The sequence below is a fragment of the Chrysemys picta genome, chromosome 1 (assembly GCF_011386835.1).
Source record: "Chrysemys picta bellii isolate R12L10 chromosome 1, ASM1138683v2, whole genome shotgun sequence".
NCBI lineage: Eukaryota > Metazoa > Chordata > Testudines > Emydidae > Chrysemys > Chrysemys picta.
In genome coordinates this window covers 143,090,197-143,112,976 of record NC_088791.1, presented here as the reverse complement: position 1 = coordinate 143,112,976, position 22,780 = coordinate 143,090,197, and the positions used below count along the sequence as shown (strand labels likewise).

The window sequence follows — 22,780 nt, the reverse complement described above, 5'->3', positions numbered from 1 at the left end:
TTCCAGCTGGAATTTCCCTTGCCCTCCCTCTTCCCAAAAGTCACCTGATTTCCCCGAAAACCAGCATGTGCTAACCCAGCCTAGATCCACATGCTCCCACCCCACGGACTCAGCCAAGGGGATTGTGAAACAGGCTCTGGAAATTCCCCTGGATGGGAGCTTAGGACGTGAAAAAGCTTTATCTGAGAAGGAGATGCAGGGAGCCACATTCTACAGGCAGGGGGTGCTACAGCACTGTGAGAAAAGGCTCAGACCCTTCCCTGTCAATCCCCCACATCACTGACTGGGATGTGGTCTGGAGACAGAAAAAAAGAGAGACGGGACAGGGAGAGAGAAACAGAGGCAAAGACGGAGAGAGAAGGTAAAATCTCCAAAACTAACATTAGAAATGGGCATGGACAACATTCCCAATTGCTATTGTTTGGGTTGCTTGGATTAGAAAGGGGTTAATCTGTGTGGTACAGCGGAAAGCAGTTGGGGGCACGGTCCCCAGACTCCAGTATAGTATAGGGGATTCTGTGCTGTAGGGTGGGTGACTCAGCAGGGAGCACTTTCTGGCTTGAGTCAGTACTGATCCAAATACCCTAGCCTGGTGCTTGAGGATGCTGTGTGATTGGGTGTGTGTGACTCATAGGGGTGCTCTCCACTCTGAGTCAGTACTGACCCCTACACCCCACTATGGTGCTGAGGTGCTATAGTGCAGGAGGTGCTGTTGTTTGGATGAGAGGTACAGCTTCCTCTCCAGGCATAGGAACTAAAGTTGCTTTGGCATGTTCCCCATGAGTTGGGACATTGAAGCTGTTGTCCTGCCCACCAAGCACGCACACACAGAGAAAACACTAATCAGCGCTGTTGTTTTTGTCCCAGTCCTGTAACTCCAAAGTCCAGAAGCTGAGGCTTTTCAGGAAGGACACAGGATGGAACTTTTGCAGAAGTGGTGAGTTGCTGGGTATAGAAGGGGAGCTTTGGCTTATTAATAATTTAATGAACAATGCAGCTCTCCCAGCTCCCAGGGAGCAAGGGATGGAAACAGGGAATGGGACCTAGCTCCCCTGCAGGGACTAACCACCAGGCGGTGCTGGACCCAGCCCCTGTAGCACTCCCAGCAGCCAGGAAGTGGGAGATTAGGTCTGGGAATGGAATCAGTGCCCATGTCTCACCTGGCAAGAGCTCCATGTAAAGAGATGCAAGAGGGAGCTATTCTCAGTGTACAACAGCAAGTCTGATTGCTACTGCAAAACTCTGGAACTATGCTACATATTAATATTCAGAGCCACCCACTGGCACTTTTCTATTAACTATTTATATATAATCAGACATAGAACACTCCTGTAACATTGCCTTCCTCTTCCCTCTCTCAGGTGGCTCATCCTCTGTTGCCTCCTGGCCTGGGCTGATGCAGCCCCCATGTACGGCGAGATCCTGTCCCCTAACTACCCTCAGGGGTACCCCAATGATGTGAAGGAGTCCTGGGAAATCAGTGTGCCCCCAGGGTATGGCATCCGCCTCTATTTCACCCACCTAGACATAGAGCCATCCCAGGACTGCGAGTATGACTCTGTGAAGGTACAGTACCCCATCCACCCCCACTCAGGGGAACAGAGGGGATTGTGGGGCAGGACTAAGGAGCAGCAGCAGAGCTCAGTGGGGCCTGTGGGGAAGAACTGAAGGTCATCGGCAGAGCTTTGTATGGGAGCCCAGGACTGGAATAGGGGACCTACCGGCCCCTCCTGGTGTTGAACTCATTGAAGCACAAATGATTCAGTGCATTCACACTAGCCATCGCTGAATCAATTGAGTTTTGCCTGGCATCTGCACTAGCACTGTTTAAACCAATTCAGTTTCAATGCCCTCTCATCACCTGTTCTCACTAGAGGGTTATATGCAGAGCTACCAGCTCCGTTCCACAGCTGTCTCAGCCACTGAGCCTCCGGTAGTTTGCCAGCCGAGTGTCCACTCTCACCCGTCCCCAATTTCCCTTCCACATTGTCTCCATTAGAAATGCCCTCCCAACTGCTTTTAATGTCCCCCTTCCAGTCACATCCTCAGTCAATGAACCCTAGTTGTGCAAAGGCTATTTTAGCTATGAGTGCCATTGACCTTCACACTGGCACCCAAACACGTAAGCCTGAAATGACTCAAAGTTAACCTCTGAACAACCATAAATTATGCAGTGTAACTGGTTGCACAATAACAAGCTGCTCGGGGAGCTTGGGTGTAGACATGGGGCATGTTGCTATTGTGCCAAGGGGCTCAAACGTTGATAACAACAAATTTCTTTAGTGAGACAAGACTTCTCTGTCTGTCCTCTGCAGATCCTGTCCGGTGACCATGTCGAGGGCCTGCTCTGTGGGCGAAAGCGCAGCAGAGACCGTGGTTCCCCAATCCTGGAGGAATTCTATGTCCCTTATAACACCCTGACTGTGACTTTCCAGTCAGACTTTTCCAATGAGGAGCGTTTCACTGGTTTCAGTGCCTATTATGTTGCAGTGGGTAAGGCTGGGCCTGCCTCCAAGTCTCTGGAGTGTCCTGTGGACATGAGCTTCTGCACAGCAGTGTCCAGGGACTGGCAGGAGGGAGGGGCTTTTGCACCAAGGTCTTCCTCACAGTGCTGTACCATCACTGTCCAACTGGGAGAGACCCCATCAGAGTGAGCTTCTCCACAGCAGAGCCAGTCAGCACTCTGCTTCAGTGCTTCTACTCTAGAGACCTCCCCTGCTTGGCATCAGTGCCCTGTCTACCCCACTCCCTAATCGTAACCTGATATCTTCCCCCAGTTTCCTCTCTCATGCTTGGCTCACTCTGGTCTCCCTTTACTCCTTGCAGATGTGAATGAGTGCATGGATTTCATGGAGGATGCCTGCAGCCACTATTGCAATAACTACATTGGTGGTTACTTTTGTTCCTGTCCCCCAGAGTACTTCCTGCATGAGGATCAGAAGACGTGTGGAGGTAAGAGCCTCACACCTGCTGCTCCCAAAAGCAGGAGGTGATGTAGGCACCACAGATACTGAACTGGGAGGAACTTCTCCATCGGTGGTCTGGCTGTTAAGGAAATGCACAGGGGATGGTAAACGGGAAGGAGGTGCAATAAACAGGGAATACAGGACAATAAACCAACGGGATATAGAATGGGAATAGCAAAATGATTCACCGTCTGAATGGGGGGAATGGTACTAAACAATAGGAGGCAATAAAGAACTACAGAGACAAGTAAATCAGAAGTTTGCAAAGTGTTTTGGCTTCCAGCGAGGCCAGTGCAATTTTTGGGGTTGCATAAATGGAGGTATCCTGGAGCAGGAAAGTATCAATATAGTATCCCACCGGGATACTGTGCTCAGCTGCAGGGGACTCAGTCTCAGAGGCCTCACCTCCCAGAACGGAGAGGGACAGTCCTTCTCCATAGAGCTCTGGGGAGATCCCACCTGGGGTACTGTAGGCAGCAATGGGATCCTTAATTGTAGGAAAAGAGTGACAAACTGAGGGAGCTCAGAGAGGAGCCCAAAATGCACAGGGAATCAGAGGAGTACATTCAAAGAGCTAAATCCCGCCAGCTAGGCAAAGCCCTTGTTGGTTGTGTAACACAAACACTGTCTGCAGGTGTGCAAGGGGCACTAATCAGAGATGAAGGGGGATTGTTTCTGGAAGGCTGAAAGGGGAGAACTAGGAGAAATGGGGGTGATATTGAACCAAAGGACAGGTGCTCAGGAGCCATCCCCCATTCCGGGGGGATCTGTGCAGTTGTCTCCCCAGAAGGACCCAGAGCGCCACTGCTAAGGACACTAGGAAATGGGGTCCCCAGAAAGTGGATGGGAGAACAATCCTCTCCTGGTCCACCAAGGGGAGATTCTCATTTCTGGCTGATGCAATATCTCAACATGATTAATGCAGGTTACAGGACACTGAAGGAGGATTGGACGGTGGAGGCTCTCCCCTCATTTCCCTTTCTGACCTCCCTGTCCATGTTCCTTCCTCAACCATAGTGAACTGCAGTGGGAGTGTATTCACTGAACTGTCAGGGGAAATCTCCAGCCCCAACTACCCCAACCTGTACCCTGAGAGCTTGAGCTGTGAATACCGTGTGGTCCTGGAGCCAGGCTACCGTGTGGTGCTGAACATCAAGAGTGGGGACTTTGATATAGAACCAGCCGACTCAGAAGGGAACTGCCCCGACAGCTTAACAGTAGGTGGTGGGGTACAGACAGGAGATCTCTCTGACTGGGGTCCCTTTACCCTGCTCACCCCTGATCTCAGCTATGTCCCCCTAGAGATTCCCTTCCCCTCACACTCAGGGTTCCCCTCTCCCTGCTCATCCCTAATCCCAGATGTGTCCCCCCCCAGAGATTTCCTTCCCCTCACATTCAGTGCCCCCTCTCCTTGCTCAACCTTAATCCCATCTGTATATCCCTGTTAAGATCCCCCATCCCTTGACTCTGTCTCTGTCATTTTTTCTCTCTCGTACTCTTCTCTTCCAATTTGTCATTGCTTCTTGTTTATTATTTTCCCAGTTCACAGATGGAAAACAACATTTTGGTCCCTATTGTGGCAACAAATTCCCAGGGCCTCCAGAAATTAAAACCAGGAGCAATATTCTTGATATTATCTTCCAAACAGACAAAACAGCACAAAAGAGAGGCTGGAAAATGCACTACTTCGGGGACCGTGAGTAAATACCCTTGGAAAATGCTCACTTTGCTGCTCTGAGACAGAGAGGATGGATAGATGGTTTGGCTAAGTTGATGCCTGTTGCTTGGGTGAAAGGGGGATTGCTGGCTGGGAGTCAAAGAGAGAAAGGTGGGAAAAGAGAGAGTGAGTCTCAAACTGATCAGTCACTGATATCCTCTTTCCTCCCCAAAGCAATACCCTGTCCCCAGCGTGTCACCCCAAACTCTATTCTTGACCCCCTAAAGGACAACTACATCTTCAAGGACTACGTGAAGGTGACCTGCATGAAAGGTTATGAGGTTGTGACGGTAAGCTGCCCATCCAGCCCTGCAATGGGGTTCTACAATCCCTTCCCCTCAGATGTCCTGAGAACCCTGTTGACCTCTAAGTATCTCTCCCAGGCACTCTGAAGCACCTTCTCCTTCCTCCCTACCCACCATGGAAGCAGAAGGTCAGTTTCTAAAAGCCTGACAGGGAGAGAATATGTTGTGTGCAGATTTTAGCACAGAACCACTTGAACAAATGGGGACCCCTTCCCCAACAGCTCTGCAGTGGTTCTGGATGCCCTCACTGATCTTGAAACAGAAAATTGCTATGGCTGACTCAGACCATTGGGCCTGGATATCCCCATGACGTCACACCTTCCGCCCCACTCCAGACCAGGTCAGACCAATCGCCTTGTCTAACCTAGTACTCTGCCTCCCTCTATACCTGACTGCTCCGCAGATATCCCTACATCTCAGTGAAATCCCTCCATGGGGGAGCTTAATTCGGTTACATTTCACTCTCAGTAACTGACACACATTCTTCTTTCACTCAGCAACAAGGCAGCCTAGCAGCCTTTCACTCCAGCTGCCAGAGTAATGGAGAATGGAGCAACTTGCACCACAAATGTGTCCGTAAGTGTCCCTTTCCTCTATGGCTGTAGGAGATCTGGAAATGGGATATGGGCCTTTCAGCATTAGGGCATTAGTTTCAATCTGTCCTTAGATGTGGGGGAATGGGTGACCCACAGGGGGATGAGGAATGGGCTCTGAGCCTGCCTAGTGCAGTGATGACCAGTGACGAATGAGGAGTTGCAGTGGTTCTTAGTCAGACAGTGTAAATGGATTGTTGGGTGGGGATGCCCCTTTGATAACCGTCCTTTCTGTTTTTCTCTGCAGCTGTGGACTGTGGTGTGCCTGACACTATTGACAATGGCAGAGCCACCTACCAGTCAGGATTTGAGGAGACTCAGTACGGAGCCAGTATCTGCTATGGCTGCGAAAAACCATATTATACCCTGCAAACCAGAGGGGACGGTAGGCATTCCATAGCCACGGTGGCCTCTGCCCGTAATTAAAGGCCCAAGAAAGAGCATCATCCAATTGCTGTATTCTGACTGCCCCCAGTAAGATACCCTCATGGGGCTGAGGCTGGGACTATATTCCTAGGGAAGACTGTACTTGTTGGTGTAGCCCAGTCTCGCCCAGATAAAATCCCCTAATTGGGTGGGCTTGTAGCCGATGGTCCTGTTCAATGGCCACTGCCATGGTGTCTGAGTTTGGTGGTTTGTTTGCATTGTGTTAGTGAGCTCTCAGTCTAGCTCCTAGGTACCCAAACCACCAAAAATCCCATCACACAACTGACACTGATGACCTCTCTTCTGAAGCTGCCAGTGACAGAGACTAAGGATTTAATGGGACAGAGACCATACTCCCTGCCAGGGTAGGGGCTGAGGCACATTGGCAGGGGTTCTGTGTCTGTGTGAGGGGGAGCTCGCTCTGCTGCTTACCAGGCTGTACTCACTGTCAGTCTGTCACCTTTGCACAGTAATCTCTCCCTTCCCACACATTAACTATTTTAAAAACTGGCTAACTGATAGGTCTCAAAATGTAATTGTAAATGGGGAAGTGTCATGGAGCAGGTGTGTTTCCAGTGGAGTCCCACAGGCATTGGTTCTTGGCCCTAGGCTTTTTAGGTTTTTATCAATGAGCTGGAAGAAAACATTAAATTGTCACTGATAAAGTTTGCAGATGACACAAAAATTGGGGCAGTGGTAAATAATGAAAAGGACAGGTCACCGATACAGAGAGATCTGGCTTGGTTGGTAAACTGGGCACAAGCAAACAGTTTGTTTTAACATTTTAGTACAGCCAAATATAAATGTACGCATCTAGAAATAAAGAATGTAGGCCATATTTGTAGGATGGGGGATTCTAGCCTAGAAAGCCATGATCCTGAAAGAGACTTGGGGGTCGTGGTGGATAATTGTGAACTCCCAGTGTGACGCTGTGGCCAAAAGAGCTAATGCGATCCTTGGATGTATAAATGGGAATATTGAATAGCTGTAGGAAGATTATATTACCTCTGTATTTGGCACTGATATGGCCACTGCTGGAATACTGGGTCCAGTTCTGTGTCCCTAATTCATTAAAGATGCTGATAAATTGGAGAAGGTTCAGAGAAGAGCTATGAGAATGATTAAAAGTTTGGAAAACACACCTTATAGTGTTAGACTCAAGGAGTTCAATCTATTTAACTTAACAAAGAGAAGGTTAACGGGTGACTTGATCTCAGTGTATAAGTACCTACATGGGGAACAGAAATTTGATAATAGACTCTTTAGTCTCGCATACAAAGGTAAAGCAAAATCCGATGGCTGGAAATTGAAACTAGACAAATTCATATTGGAAATAAGGCAAATTTTTAACAGGGTGAGTAACTAATCCATTGGAAAAACTGACCAAGGGCCATTGTAAATTCTCCATCACTGGCCATTTTGAAATCAAGATTGGATGTTTTTCTAAAAGACCTGCTCTAGCTCACACAGGAATTAATAAATTAAGGGAAGTCCTGTGCCCTGTATTTTGCAGGAGATCAGACTAGGTGATCACAGTCATCCCTTCTGGCCACAGAATCTAAGAAAACCAGTTCCCCGGAGTTGTTAGTCACATTCTCATGATGTTTGGTACTGAAATCCTTTCCATGCTTCTGTGTTTTCCAAGGGGTTTATCGGTGTTCAGCCAGTGGGAAATGGGTGAGCAAAGAGATGGGAACAGAGCTTCCAGCATGTGTCCCAGGTATCACAAAGAACTTTGTGTGTGTGTGTGTGTGTGTGTGTTTGTTTTGTGGAGACCCAATCGCCATTAAAAGTCAGTTCTCTCTCCACCACTTCTCTCTAATTTAAAGAAAGCTGAACCAATCTGCCTGAAAAATGGTTGGTTCCTTTTCCAGGGTAGAATTTGACTGGGTAATTTGAGTAACATTAGATTGGGTGTTTCTGAGATCGATGGGTTCCTGAGAAAGATCAGAGGGGGCAGCAGAAGGAAGCTGGGAAGTACATAAGCTCTACCGGTCTTCTAGTGAACCAGAACAGGGTCTCACCGCAGCCAGTATTGGACCCTGCTGCCGCCTCAGTTTCCCTACTATTGGCTATGCTGGGTCTCATGTTTTAGCCCTTCAGACAAATTAAAATTCATCCCTTTCCAGCAGGTAAACAAAAAAAGTCTAAAAAACAAAACAGATGTCCAGCAACCTCATGCTGGGTCTTCCCCAATTTAGTCAGGTGCATCCTTACCAGGCCACATAAACTTTTCACCCTCTCTTGGATGTAGCTTCTTTTGTAGCCCCCTCCTGGGCTCAGCAGTCCATTATGTGCTGTTGGAGCAAGGCAATAGACAGGGGACTTCACCCACCTTCGCTGGAAAGCCCAGCCTAGACCCCTAGGAAAGCATAAATGTTAACTCTCTTCAATACTCATCCATGCTCTCCTGGCCAGACTACCTTGAATATCCATTCTCAGGGCCTCTATCTGCCCCTTAAGGGGGAGTTGCTCCTGCCCCTTGCTACAGTTAGCTCCAGCCAGGCCTTTCCCTCTAGCTAGTATGGAGAGCTTCTTCCCTAGTGCTCTCTGGGTCTTCTGTAGGTCTCTCACCTGTGACTCATTCAGCAGGCTCCCTCTGATAGGAAGCACCACCTCGTGGCTACAGGTATATGACCCCTGTTCACCTGAACCAACCACCAGGTCCAGCTCAAACTCACCATCTGGGAGGTGGATAACTAGGCACTGGTGGGGCTAAGCTAGCCCCCCTGAAAGGGCCAGCCCACTCTGTGACATGAACTTTGCAATGTCTGCATAGACTCCTGTGAAAGGGAAACTCCTGAAACATGTTTTAAAAAATAAAACTAAGGAAATTCCATGACAGAACAATGAATTAAGTTTCAGTGAAGTTTGAAACTGTAGCCTGGCAATTGTACAACCTAACATTCTAAACTAGGGACATTAACTGTAATTGAATAAAATCCACAAAAGATGGAAAGTCACAGACTTCACAGATTACGATAATGTGACAGAGTCCTGTGGCACCTATAGACTAACAGACGTATTGGAGCATAAGCTTTCGTGGGTGAACACTCACTTCGTCAGATGCATGTCACAGATGCATTACTATGATAATGTGAGAAGCCTTATGTGTGGGCCCTTGTATTATCACTGAATAAGCTGAATCTCACAGACAACTTTATCCTCAAAGAACTAACAGCTTCACTGCATCCATGAGACTCGTTGTCTGTGACCCTCCTAACCAATGCCCCTACACTATAGGATTTACACACCACGAGCAGAGAAGAGTGTGATGGCAAAAAATCAAAAACAACTATGTGTAAAACCAGTGCATTATGCTTCAGACTATTCAGAGTCCATGTATAAACTCTCCAGAAGAGTGGGTTTGTCTGATTTAATTCTTTCTACGGCCTTTACCGAAATCCTTCGTCTTAAGGGAATATATTGCAAAACAAGAATGATTGGTACAGTGGATGGACGATATGAGTTTGGCAGTAATAAAAGGGCAGAACTGAGCCTGTTTGGGTGACTTTAACAATGAATTTCTTGATTTCTTACATTAGAATTTGATGCATAGGAGACAAGGTGGGTGAGGACCCACTTTTGTTGGTGGAAGATACAAGCTTTTGAGCTACGCTGAGTTCTTCTTCAACCAATATGACTTCAACAGCAATGGGAACAATTTAAGGATGGGCATTTTTATACTTCACTGAAGTTAAACTTTTTATTTCCAAATTTGCTTAGTATGGGCTGTCAATTAATCGCATTTAACTCAAGCAATTAACGCAAAACAAATTAATGAGATTTAAAAAAATTGTTGCATTAAATTGCACTTTTAATCACACTGTTAAACAATAATAGAATACCAATTTAAATTTATAATAAATATTTTTGGATGTTTTCTACATTTTCAAATATATTCAAAGTGTACAGTGCTCACTTTATATTACAACAACGTCATGCAAACGCCTGTTCTCACTTTCAGGTGATATTGTAAATAAGAAGCAGGCAGCATTATCTCCTGTAAATGTAAATAAACTTGTTTGTCTTAGCGATTGGCTGAACAAGAAGTAGGACTGAGTGGACTTCTGGCTCTAAAGTTTTACATTGTTTTGGTTTTGAGTGCAGTTATGTAAAAAAATTCTACATTTGTAAGCTGCCTTTTCATGATAAAGAGATTGCATTACAGTACTTGTATGAGATGAATTGACAAATACTATTTCTTTTTTTTACAGTGCAAAATATTTGTAATAAAAAATAATATAAAGTGAGCAGTGTACACTTTGTATTCTGAGGTGTAATTGAAATCAATATATTGAAAATGTAGAAAAACATCCAAAATATTTATAATATATTTAAATTGGTATTCTATTATTGTTTAACAGTGTGATTAAACTCACAAGTAATTGTGATTATTTTTTTAATCGTTTGACAACCCCGTTCCTTAGTTTTTCTTTTCTGTAAACTTTGGATGCAGATTATTTGACATACAAATGCCATGGAAAGAGGTTACTCTGAACCAGGGTGATGTCAAGGAGTCAGGAGAGAGGGGACTATGGGGTTTTTAGTGATGCACAGACAACCACCCTACTAGCAAGTGGTAATTCTCCCATTTTTATTTCCCTTCTAGTCTGTGGGATCCCCAGTACACCCATCCAGGAGCAGCAGAGGATTTTTGGGGGCACCCGTGCTAAGCCAGGCAACTTCCCCTGGCAGGTCTTATTCCAAAACCCACGGGGAGGGGGGGTACTTATTTCGGACCTCTGGGTGCTGACTGCAGCTCATGTGCTGGATGATTCAAATAGCAAGCCCACAATGTATGCTGGGGTGACCAACATCAACCAACAACTCCAGAGGGAGGAGCCCATACAGCTGTTTGAAGAAGAAGTGTTCATTCACCCTAACTGGACAAAGGTGGTAAACCCAGAAGCTCGGACAAATTTTGATAATGACATTGCACTGCTGAGGCTGACGGCGCCTGTGAAGATGGGCCCCAAGATCTCACCACTCTGCCTCCCTGGTGGTTCTCCTGAATATGAGCTGGAGAAAGGCAGACTGGGCTACATATCTGGCTGGGGCCGGACAGAGGACCGAAACAGAGTTTACCATCTCATGAAGGCGCAGATCCCCGTGGTGGACATGGCACAATGCCGTAGTGTTAAGCCGAAGCCACCTGCTGATCCCACCACTTTCCAATTCACTGACAACATGGTCTGTGCTGGAGATGGCACAAAGGACAGCTGTTCCGGGGACAGTGGCGGAGCCTATGCCATCAAAGACCCCCACAATGACACACAGTACTATGTGGGTGGCCTGGTCTCCTGGGGACCACGGTGTGGCACATATGGCCTTTACACCAGAGTGCAGCGCTACCGGGACTGGATCTTGGGGACCATGAGCCGATACAAGGCGGCAGAGGGATCACACAAATAGATCCTTCTCACCCTAAGGCACTGCCATCTCACCAGGTGTTGAGGTCACATGTCCCAGCAGATTGGCTGCCCTTTGATCCCATCTACTCTTTGTGCAACAGACCAACTGCATTGTGGCTGTGCCAGAGTAGGGAGTCAGAAACAATGGGTTATCTATTCCATTGTAACTACATCAGGGAGGGGCATCTCTCTTCCTTCCTCCACTGGAATTGCCAGGGCAGGAACAGAGAGCATGCTGGGTAAAGAGGCCCCCTTTTACGTTTACCCATCACATTCTTTGCTCAAATTCCTTGGTTTTCAGAGAGAAGCTAGCCATGCCCCATCTGCATGATAGCTCTGAGGCTGAAACCCATCAGTGGGGACAATAGAGGGCAATTGCTGGTCCACAAGGACTAGGTTCAGAGCTTGGCCAACCAATAGACAAGGGGCTGCTCCTTCTCCTCACTGGGACAATAGAGGCTCACTGACTTCCGACTCACGTATTCTCTGTATCACTTACAATATCTAACTGTATTAAAGGATCACCAAATCACCTCCCTGTGTGTGCAGTCTCCTTTCTTCTCAGACTAGACCTAGGTTCCCAACTAAAGTGATCCATCTCCCCCCTCACTCCCATGCTAATAGCTGTAGGCCATTTAAAAGCTGTGGTTCATGCTACCTCACTGCAGCATCTGGGACCTTTATATGAGCCACAGCTGTACTGGCTGGATCCTCACTGGCAGCTGCTGTCAAGGAGAAGTGGTTGTTTCACAGATCCAGGTCTAGGAATCAAGCTGAGGGGAGTGACTCGTCTCGCATTCACCTGCCTCAGGGCCAGATTTTCAAACTTAGTCATATTGTGCAACATACACAAAGTCCAGGGAGGTCAGTGGACTTACATCAGAGATGTACTTATCAATCATCAGTGTCTCACAGACACCTTCCTTTCCAGCATGCTACTCCCAGTCCTGAATTTTCCATACATGTTCTGGAGTAGTGAGGGAATAGTTCCTCTCTATGTGGCTCTGAGGAGACATCACCAGAGTTACTGTGCTCTGCTCTGGGGTCCTCAATCTCTGAGGCTTCATGTCCTGGAGCAACGAGGGGATAACACCTCTCTGTATGGCTCTTGGGGAGACACCACCTGGATACTCTGCTCAGGTCTGGGCCCTTGAGTCCCAACACTACCTTTGCATTCAGGCTTGGACAGGCCCCACCTGAGGGCCTGCTTTCAGAACTGGGCCTTGTCAGGGTTCCTTCCCCACTCTGAACTCTGGGGTACAGATGTGGGGACCCGCATGAAAGACCCCCTACGTTTATTTTTACCAGCTTAGGTTAAAAATTTTCCCAAGGCACAAATTCCACCTTGCCTTGAACAGTATGCTGCCACCACCAAGTGATTTAGACAAAGAATCAGGGAAAGGACCACTTGGAGTCCTATTCCCCCAAAATATTCCCCCATGTCCTGCACCCCCTTTCCTGGGGAAGGTTTGAGAATAATATCCTCACGAATAGGTAACAGGTGAACACAGACCCAAACCCTGGGATCTTAAGAACAATGAAAAAATCAATCAGGTTCTTAAAAGAAGAATGTTAATTAAAGAAAAGGTAAAAGAATCACCTGTAAAATCAGGATGGTAAGTACTTTACAGAATAACAAAAGTTTCAAAAACACAAAGATTTCCCCTCTAGGCAAAACTTTAAAGTTACAAAAACAGGGATAAACCTCCCTCTTAGCACAGGGAAAATTCACAAGCTAAAACAAAAGATAACCTAACACATTTCTTTGCTATTACTTACTATTTCTGCAATATTAGATGCTTAGCTTAGATATGGCTTAGGGAGATGTATTTTCCCTGCCTTGGTTCCTTGTTGACTCCAGCAGATACAGACAAAAAAACCTTCCCCCAGAGATTTGAAAGTATCTTCTCCCCTTATTGGTCCTTTTGGTCAGGTGCCACCCAGTTTATCTGAGCTTCTTAACCCTTTTCAGGTAAAAGAGGAATTAACCCTTTACAGGGCAAAGAGGGATTTTATGCTACCCTTATCTGTATGTTTATGACAGGCCTCTTTATCAGAAAGGGCTTTGGAGGGCAGTTGAAAAAACCACTGGAAGTCCTCAAAATAGGCAGATCTAGGTTAGCAGAAAGCCTGAGTGTCTGATGTTTGATGGCTACTTCAGCAGAAGCAGCTCTGCAGAGTTCAATTTGGGAAACACTGATCCTTTGGAAGCTATGGAAATGGGGATACCCACATTAAACAAAGATATTTCTTTATTCCCCAGGAAACTCTAGTCTCTTCTCTCCACTTCAGCCAAGCAGCATCCCTCTGTTCTTCATTGGGCCCTTGTTGGAGAGATTGTTTCCTATGGGTACTGGGAAGTATTATGTACTGGGGGGAGGGATAGCTCAGTGGTTTGAGTATTGGCCTGCTAAATCTAGGGTTGTGAGTTCAATCCTTGAGGGGGCCACTTAGAGATCTGGGGAAAAAAATCAGTACTTGGTCTTGCTAGTGAAGGCAAGAGGCTGGACTTGATAACCTTTCAGGGTCCCTTCCAGTACTATGAGATTAGTATATCTCCATATATATTATGTTAATTTTCATGGAATAAAATGGACCAGAGAGTCAAATGTGTTATCATGGCTTGGTTATTGTACTACACTAAACAGTTAAACATTGTTTGGGGTTTTGAATATAGAGCCCTTGGACTGCTTAATTCCATGGCAACAACCACCATTAAAAATCTGTATAACCTTTTATTAAAGATACAGAAAAAGAAGGAAAAACAGTTAAAGCATTTCAAATGTAAAATACTAAATGAAGCTTTCATTTTAACAATATCTCTTCCTCCCTTTCTCTTTTGCTGTAGGAAGGTTTCATAGGAACCCCCCATGTCAGACTGTCCTTAGATGGTATTAACTGGAATACTGTGTCCAGTTTTGGGCCCCACACTACAAGAAGGATGTGGAAAAATTGGAAAGAGTCCAGCGGAGGGCAACAAAAATGATTAGGGGTCTGGAGCACATGACTTATGAGGAGAGGCTGAGGGAACTGGGATTGTTTAGTCTCCAGAAGAGAAGAATGAGGGGGGATTTGATAGCAGCCTTCAACTACCTGAAGGGGGGTTCCAAAGAGGATGGAGCTCGGCTGTTCTCAGTGGTGGCAGATGACAGAACAAGGAGCAATGGTCTCAAGTTGCAGTGGGGGAGGTCCAGGTTGGATATCAGGAAAAACTATTTCACTAGGAGGGTGGTGAAACACTGGAATGCGTTACCTAGGGAGGTGGTGGAGTCTCCTTCCTTGGAGGTTTTTAAGGCCCGGCTTGACAAAGCCCTGGCTGGGATGATTTAGCTGGGAATTGGTCCCGCTTTGAGCAGGGGGTTGGACTAGATGACCTCTTGAGGTCCCTTCCAACTCTGATATTCTATGATTCTAACTGTCCTTTGTGGGGAAAAGAGAAACTGTCATTTGTGGGGAGAAAAGGGTTGCCAACAGTCCCTTTTTTCAAGGGACATCCCTTTTTTTTTTAATCTCTGTACAATAAGATCATGAGTTGCTGAGTGCTGCAAAAAGCAGCAAGAAATACCCTTGGCGAATGTAGATCAGTACTGCTTATTAATTATTATTACCCTAGCTGCAGCTGACATTATTGCTGTTGTTGAAGTCTGATCCTGTTTCCTTTAAGCCAAAACAAGACAAACACACCCAAAAGAGGACAGAAAAGAACACCAAAGATAGAAAATGCAGTTTCTGTTTCTGGTGTTGACACTCACTTGCAACCTCACTACTGGAGAAAACAGGCATGGTATATGGTTTTATTAGCCGGGACAAGACTTGACAAACTTATACCAGCATCAAGCTGTTTAAGACATTGCTTTTAGCTGCCTCTCTGGTCACGCATTCACAGCAGTGTTGCGAAAGAGACAGTCTTGGCCAGCTAAGCCAGTCTGTTAGTAAACAGAAGGCAAAACGAGAGTGATAGGAAAGGGAAAAAAAATCAGATGGCCAAGGAAAAGGACATCTGAGGGAGGGAGGGACAGGAGGCAACCAAGAGTCACATTCCAGGTGTTGTTCAGGACTTAGCTGAAGCTGGTGAGGTGGCGAAGTGATCAATTCCCTTTCTGTGGCCTGGTGTGGTTAGGACACCTTTCAGGACCAGGACGATGACAGCTTAACAATGGCATGGTGGATTCCGGGGTCCCAGGAGAAGGTGGAGAGCGAGGGTGGCAGCCAGAATGGTGAAGCTCATACCTTTCAATCCACCCATCCCCCTGTTTTGATTGCCCCCCCCCAAATATCTTTTTAAAGAACCCAAAAAGAGGGTGATAAGTGGATAGCCCATCCCCTCATTATTTTGTCCACCAATTAGGCCTGATTTCCAACACATCAATATCGTTTCATGAAGTTCTGATGCCATTCTCCCATTGTTTACCCCTCATAATCTCTAAAGAGCCCTTGGGTAGTATCAGCAGACCTTTTGGTTTGGACTAATTCATTCTCTGTCTCCCTTTTGTGTGGAAAAAAATGTTTCTGTCACAGGCTGAGTTGGACTTTTGCTGTCCTGAATACAGTACAGGCCGCTACACAAACAGGAAGGCCAGGAGGACAAAATGTTGCAGCAATTCAGAAGAAAGAAGGGGAAACAGAAAAACAGAAATAGGTGGAGTTGAATGGGCCAGGACAGCGGGTGAGAATATGAGGAGGTACTGGGGGGGCTAGGGATTCTATTTCCAGCTTGGACCCACATTTCCTATGTGACTTTTGGGCAAGTCACTTCATCTTTCTGTGCCTCAGTTTCTCCACATGTAACTTGAGGGACACTTATAGGAGGCTTCTCTCATTAGCATTTGTCAAGTGCTTTAAGATTGTAAGAAGTTGCATGGTTTGTAGTTTCTTTAGGCTGAGTGCATTGCACACACTCCATGCTTCCCTCCATTCCCCCATTCTCCTCCCCCCGTGGGATCTCTACGTGCTCCCCATTCTCTCTTGACCCATACCCCCTAAACCTCCATACCAGTGTCCTCCACTCTTCCCCTCTCCATGCCAGAGGCCCTGTGTGTGCCCCATTTCCCCCATATCAAGGTTCCCCACTTCCCCCATGCAGAGGGCTCTGTGTGCCCTCATTCCCCTCTACCATCCTTCAAAACAAATAGGGGACTCAGCTCCTAGAGCAGGGGCGGGCAAACTTTTTGGCCTGAGGGCCACATCAGGTTTCAGAAACAGCCAGGAGTGGCCCGGCCCCGCCCCCTATCCGACTCCCACTGCTTCTTGCCCCCTGATAGCCCCCCCGGACTCCTGCCCCATCCAACCCCCCCTGTTCCCTGATGGTCCCCCCGGGACCCCTGCCTCATCCTGCCCCCACTCCCTGTCCCCAGAACCTCCACCCCTGACTGCCCCCCACTGCCCCATCCAACCCCTCCTCTCATTCCTGACTGCCCGCCCAGGATCCCTGCCCCATCCAACCACCCCTTCTCCCTGTCCTCTGACCGCCCCTGGAACCCGTGCCTCTGACTGCCCCATCCAACCCCCCGCCCTTCCTGACTTCCCCGTTCCCCGCCCTCTGACTGCCCCGCCCCCTATATACCCCTCCCCCCCACCCCCTGACCACCACCCCAAACTCCCCTGCTCTCTATCCAACCCCCCCTGCTCCCTTACTGTGCTGCCTGGAGCACCGGTGGCTGGCGGCACTACAGCCACGCCGCCCGGCTGGAGCCAGCCATGCCACTGTGCAGCAGAGAGCACCGGGTCAGGCCAGGCTCTGCAGCTGCGCTGCCCCAGGAGCTCGCAGCCCCACTGCCCAGAGCACTGCGCCAGCGGCACAGTGAGTTGAGGCTGCGGGGGAGGAGGAATAGCGGGGGAGGGGCCTGGGCTAGCCGGATGTGGCCCGAGGGCCGTAGTTTGCCCACCTCTGTCCTAGAGAGAGGGCAAATATTATAATTAGCATCAATATGTTTATCAGCCCTGCCCTGTTCATGTCTCAGACCCTTTCCCATGGCAGAGGATCTTCAGAAGATGAACGGGACAGAGACCTGAAGGGCTCTCAGAAGGGGAAGGAAAGGCGCTGCATCCCGCAGCCAAGGGACTGGCCATCATTAGCCTGAGGGGCCTGTTTCTCTACAACTCCCTGCCCTGACAGGCTTATGATCTAAAGGCAGAAGCCGACGAAGGGTGGGCGATGGGGCTACAACAGACAAACAGTGAGCCTGGGGAAGAACTGGCTCAGTTTGCTAGCTCCAAGGAGCTTTCTCAGTGGGGTTAGAAGGTTGTGGGGGGAGGGGGAGGACAGGAGAAGGGAAGGATGGGAAAAGAGACTGCCACAGCTTGTCACCTGCCTGGCTGTGATCAGCAGGCTGGGTTTGGGAGGCCTCATGGCATGGGTGAGGGGACTGGAGGAGAATGAGGCAGTGGCTGTTTGGATTTTACCTGGGTATTTTCCCCATGCACAGGGGGCTGTGTGGGAGGGAGCATGCAGGGATAAAGGGAGAAACTGACTAGTGGTGGTGGGAATACTGGCAAAGTGACCGTGGGGATCAGTCTCACTAGATCAGCCAGGCAGGGCAGAGTTAACTCACAAAGGGCCTTACTGGGAAAGCCAAGGGGTTTGTGTCTGACGGGGAGGTTTTAACAGCAACAATCTTAACAGACTTGAAAGGAGGCTGGAGAAGAAGAGGCCACCATAGTCAAGGTGTAAATGGGGAGGGGGGGCGAGAGTTTTGGCCATTGGGACAGAGAGGACAGCCCGGATTTTAGAGATGTTGTTTGAGAAAAAGGGGCCGGATTAAAAATGACCTGAACATGTGGGTCCAGTGAAAGGGGTAATTCAAAGATGGATCCTGGCTTACAGGTAGGGTGACCAGATAGCAAGGGTGAAAAATTGGGACAGGGTGTGGGGGGGTAATAGGAACCTATATAAGAAAAAGCCCCAAATATCGGGACTGTCCCTATAAAACCAGGATATCCGGTCACCCTACTTACAGGCCTCAATGACTGGGAGGATGGTGAGGCTGTCCGTGGTGATGGAGAAAGGGGACAGAAAGGGAGAGTGGGGGGAGAAAGAGTGAGTTTTGGTCAAGTTGAGATTAAGATGACAACTGGACAGGAAGAAATGTCAGAAAGACAGGCCAGGATGTTGGGAGATGGCATGTGTCCAGAGCAGGAAGGATGGCACTTCCAGCAACACAGCACCCTTCACTGCCTCCAACACTACCTGGGATGGCTTCATAAAGGGCAGGTTGCATCTCCTCCTCTATGCTGTCCTCCTGGGGCCCCTCGCACAGAGCTTGACAATCCTCCACTCTTTGGAGAGAAGCAGAGACCGCTGACAGTAGACTGAAGCCCAGTCTCCAGAGGCTAGGGTATCTGGGAAAAGTGAGACCTACCTTATGTAAGCAGGGGAATGGTCCCGCTATTGTGGGGAACTTTCCTGGCTTCTGCACTACCCCGGTGAAGTGGGCTAGCGAAAGGATCTGAGTCCTCGCTCCCACTTCCTTTACCCAGAGGCCTCCCTGCCCTTGAGGACTCCCCTTCCACTCTCCTGTCTGGCAGAGTCCTCGTAAACCCCGACAAGGCTGGTCTCAGGATTCCTGGGGGGCTCGACCCCCAACCCTGCTGTGGTCACCCAGGACAGGGGCTAGGGTGTCCCCACACCGGGGTACTCTCTCTGCACTGGGCACCTCCCTGACCCACTGATCATTTCATACAATTTAAAGCAAATACAAGTTGTTTAATTAACAATTTTAAAAAAGAATGAGGAAAAATGGGAAAGGTTAAAGGAAAACACATCACCCTGCTCTGTGGCAGGGAACATCACAAACAGTGTCTCTGGAACGTCAGGGCAGTTCACAGTCTGTTTCTTGTAGGTCCCAGGCTCCTTCTCAGGCCCTGGCTGTGCTGCAGGGATGTTGCGGGTTGGACACTTGCTCTGGTGGTGGCCACACGCTCTCAGGCTCTAGGTGGCAGGACCCTTTTTCCCAGCGTCGCCCATGCCCGGTTGGGGTTATGATCCCCTTCCAAGCCTGGCCTGCAGAGCCTCTTGGCTGAGGCGTCTCCCTGTGCTGGGCCCATTGCCCAGGGTCCCTCTCCTCTCCCCAGCTGCTCACCGCACCCAGCTCCAGACCGCTCCAGCTCCAGCTCCACACTGCCTCAGCACGGCTGCAGCTGCTGCTCTGCCTTCAGTTCCCTGGGCTGCTTCTCTGGTTCTGGTTGCTACAGCTCTGCCCCCAGGACAGGTCTGCTCTGCAGGCTGCTTCTGTGACTCTGCTCCCACCTCTGACCTGCTTCCCGGCTGGTTGTCTGGCCCCTCTGGCTCTGGTTGCTGCAGCTCTCCTCCCAAGGCAGGTCTGCTCTCTCTGAGCTGTGCTCTGGCTTTTGGGGCTGCAGCTCTGCTTCCAGTAACTTAGCTCGGGCCCCTGCTCTCTCCTTAGCTCGGCCCCACTCTGTCTGACCCAGACAATTCCAGTTCACATGGAGGACGGGACCCCCTGGCCTCCTGACTCTCTGATTAGCCTGCCTGCCCTGTCAATCAGGCTGATCTGGAGCATTGGCATCTCCCCATTGTTCCTGGGGACTGTCAGTCTCAGGCTCCTGATTTGCCATTGACCCTTCCCCTTTTAGTGCTGGGAGCTAGTCAACCAAAACACCCCCACTGAATGTTAGTAAGGGGGCAACAGTCCCCTTACATAAGGTTTAGGTAAGATAGAGATGTATGTGGGCTTTTTGTTGTTTTAATCCTTTTCTCCTGTTATGCTGTGGTCCTACACTTCCGATTAAACCATACTCTAAGAAGGCTGTCTGGGGTCACTGTATTCATGGCTGGTCACAAGCTCCTGGAGGAAAGAACTGCAGATACCAAGTCAAGTAGCACTTGTTGGAGAGAAGCACAGCTGATACCCAAAGCCTGGGACACTGATCTAAGAGTGGGAGAAACGCAGGATTCCACCCTAGAGAGGTGAAGACTCGAGACCTAAGACCTGGAGGGGGAGCACTCAGAAGAGACCACATGAGGGGACAGAGGCGCAGCTAGCCTGGAGCTACAACATTGTGGGTTTTTATAAGATAGGGAGATCAAAGCATATTTGTACTCGGAGGGAAAGGCACATGCTGAGAGAGATTGAGAAGGAGGGTGAGGGAGGGTGAGGGAGTTAGGAGGGTCACTTGGGCAGGAATGGAAGAGGGGCTAGAGGAGGACAGCAGGAAGTATGTCTCAGTGTGTGACAGAGGAGGAGGAAAGTGTACTGGGAAGTAGGGAGTTCATCCTAGATCTTATTGATTAGGCTCTTGTTCAAAACAAGTTCTATGGTCCATGTTCTACAGGAGGTCAGACTAGATTATCACAATTGTCCCTTCTGGCCTTGGAATCTATGATTTTTTTCTTTGAGGACATCAGCAAGAAAAGGGAGGAGGGAACAGGATAGGGAGGATCTGAGGAAGGAGACCAAGGTGGTGAAGAGGCAGCAAGGATTTGATAAAGGAGGAGAAGTAGGGACGTTTGGCTAAGAAGATGGCAGAATTAGAGGAGGAAAGAGGGAACTGGGACTGGAGAACATCAACATGGTTATGAGACTGTCACCAGAGACACTCAGCAGCACAAGAACAAGGGTGCAGAAAATAGCTGTTGGGGGGCAGGAAGGAAATTTTGTCAGGAAGGATTTTTCCCTGATGTATTCTGTTTTGTTTTTGTCTCCTTATTCTGAAGCATCAGAGAGGATCATGGCAAGATATGCGACACCAGACAGGGTGGGCCAATGCTCTGAGTTGGTACAAGGTCTTTCAGGTGCTTGGCTGGCAGGTTCTGACTCACATGCTCAGTGTCTCTAACTGATCATCATATGTGGGGCCGGGAAGGAATTTTCTCCTGGGGGGGAACGGGGTCTGCAGTATGGGACGTGGGTCACTTGCTGGAATCAGCTGTGTATATGTCACCTAGTCAGTTCCCTGACAGTGTAGGCCTCAGGCATTGGTAGCACCTTGGTCTCTCCTATTCTCTGCTTGTTGCTTACCATAGTTTAGTCTCTTGACGTCTGAAATATTTTAATCTAATCTGGGTTATTGGACTGAAAGAGGGGGTAACTGGGTGGGGTTTTGGCCGGTGATGTGCAGGAGATCACACCAGAAGATCTGGTGGTCCCTTCAGGGCTTAAACTCTATGACTATGGGTAAGCCAGGCCATTAGATTTTTCAATGTAAGCAGGTGTAGGCTGGATCAGTACTTAGATGGGAGATCTCCAGGGAATACACACAATGCTTTAGGGGTGCTCTCCCCATCTGAGTCAGTACTAATACCCCAATGCCTCAGTATAATGGGAGGGTGTGACGTTATTGATATAATCTGGGACCATATAGATCATTGTTGCAACCAAGGTCCTGTAGTGGCATGCAAATCTTGTATAAAGGGGGTCAAATGGGGTGTCGAAGACAAGGTTATGGTTTACTGGTTATGATTATGCTGTCTATATGTGTGTATCAATTTTGTAGTTGAAGTTATAAATATTGGCTCATACTGTCTGTATTTCAAACTTATGCTATGCTGCTGGGTGACATCCCAGACAAACTGGTGTTAGCTCTGCCTAGCCTGCTTGATGGCCCATTAAGGACCATCAGCTATATAATGGACCCATTGAGAGAAGGCAAATATGCCTTGAGACTCAGCAAAGTATGCAGGAACTTGCCCATGTGACTCCAGACTCCATTTTGCTGTAATTTTCCACAGTAAGAACAAAGGTGTTCTTACACCTGGAAAAGACTATATAAGGCTGATGCCTCATCTCCATCTTGTCTTCAATCCTGCTTCATACCTCTGGAGGAACTTTGCTACAAGCTGAAGCTTTGAACAAAGGACTGAGGACCCATCCCAGCGGGGGATGTATTCCAGAGACTTGATTTGAACCTGCAGTTTATTCCATTGCTGCTGCAAGCCTGAACCAAGAACTTTGCCATTACTGTATGTAATTGATTCCATTTAACCAATTCTAACTCTCATCTCTATCTTTTTCCTTTGATGAATAAACCTTTAGATTTTAGATTCTAAAGGATTGGCAACAGCGTGATTTGTGGGTAAGATCTGATTTGTATATTGACCTGGGTCTGGGGCTTGGTCCTTTGGGATCAGGAGAACCTTTTTCTTTTACTGGGGTATTGGTTTTCATAACCATTTGTCCCCATAACGAGTGGCACTGGTGGTAATACTGGGAAACTGGAGTGTCTAAGGAGATTGCTTGTGAGACTTGCGGTTAGCCAGTGGGGTGAGACCGAAGTCCTCTTAGTCTGGCTGGTTTGGTTTGCCTTAGAGGTGGAAAAAAACCCAGCCTTGGGCTGTAACTGCCCTATTTGAGCAATTTGTCCTGAGTTGGCACTCTCAGTTGGGTTCCACCAGAACCGCATT

The 22,780-nt window shown here is 48.2% G+C and overlaps 1 protein-coding gene across 1 annotated transcript; it reads left to right on the top strand.

Moving 5' to 3' along the window:
- The first annotated feature begins 207 nt into the window (after positions 1-207).
- C1S (complement C1s) lies at positions 208-11,955 on the top strand. The gene is made up of 12 exons (XM_005312033.5): positions 208-361; positions 868-937; positions 1,362-1,566; positions 2,316-2,493; positions 2,827-2,952; positions 3,984-4,183; positions 4,509-4,662; positions 4,858-4,973; positions 5,486-5,564; positions 5,829-5,966; positions 7,653-7,727; positions 10,620-11,955. The coding sequence occupies exons 2-12, from the start codon at positions 918-920 to the stop codon at positions 11,420-11,422; spliced, it is 2,094 nt and encodes a 697-aa protein (XP_005312090.1). The 5' UTR covers positions 208-361; positions 868-917; the 3' UTR covers positions 11,423-11,955.
- Positions 11,956-22,780: the final 10,825 nt, after the last annotated feature.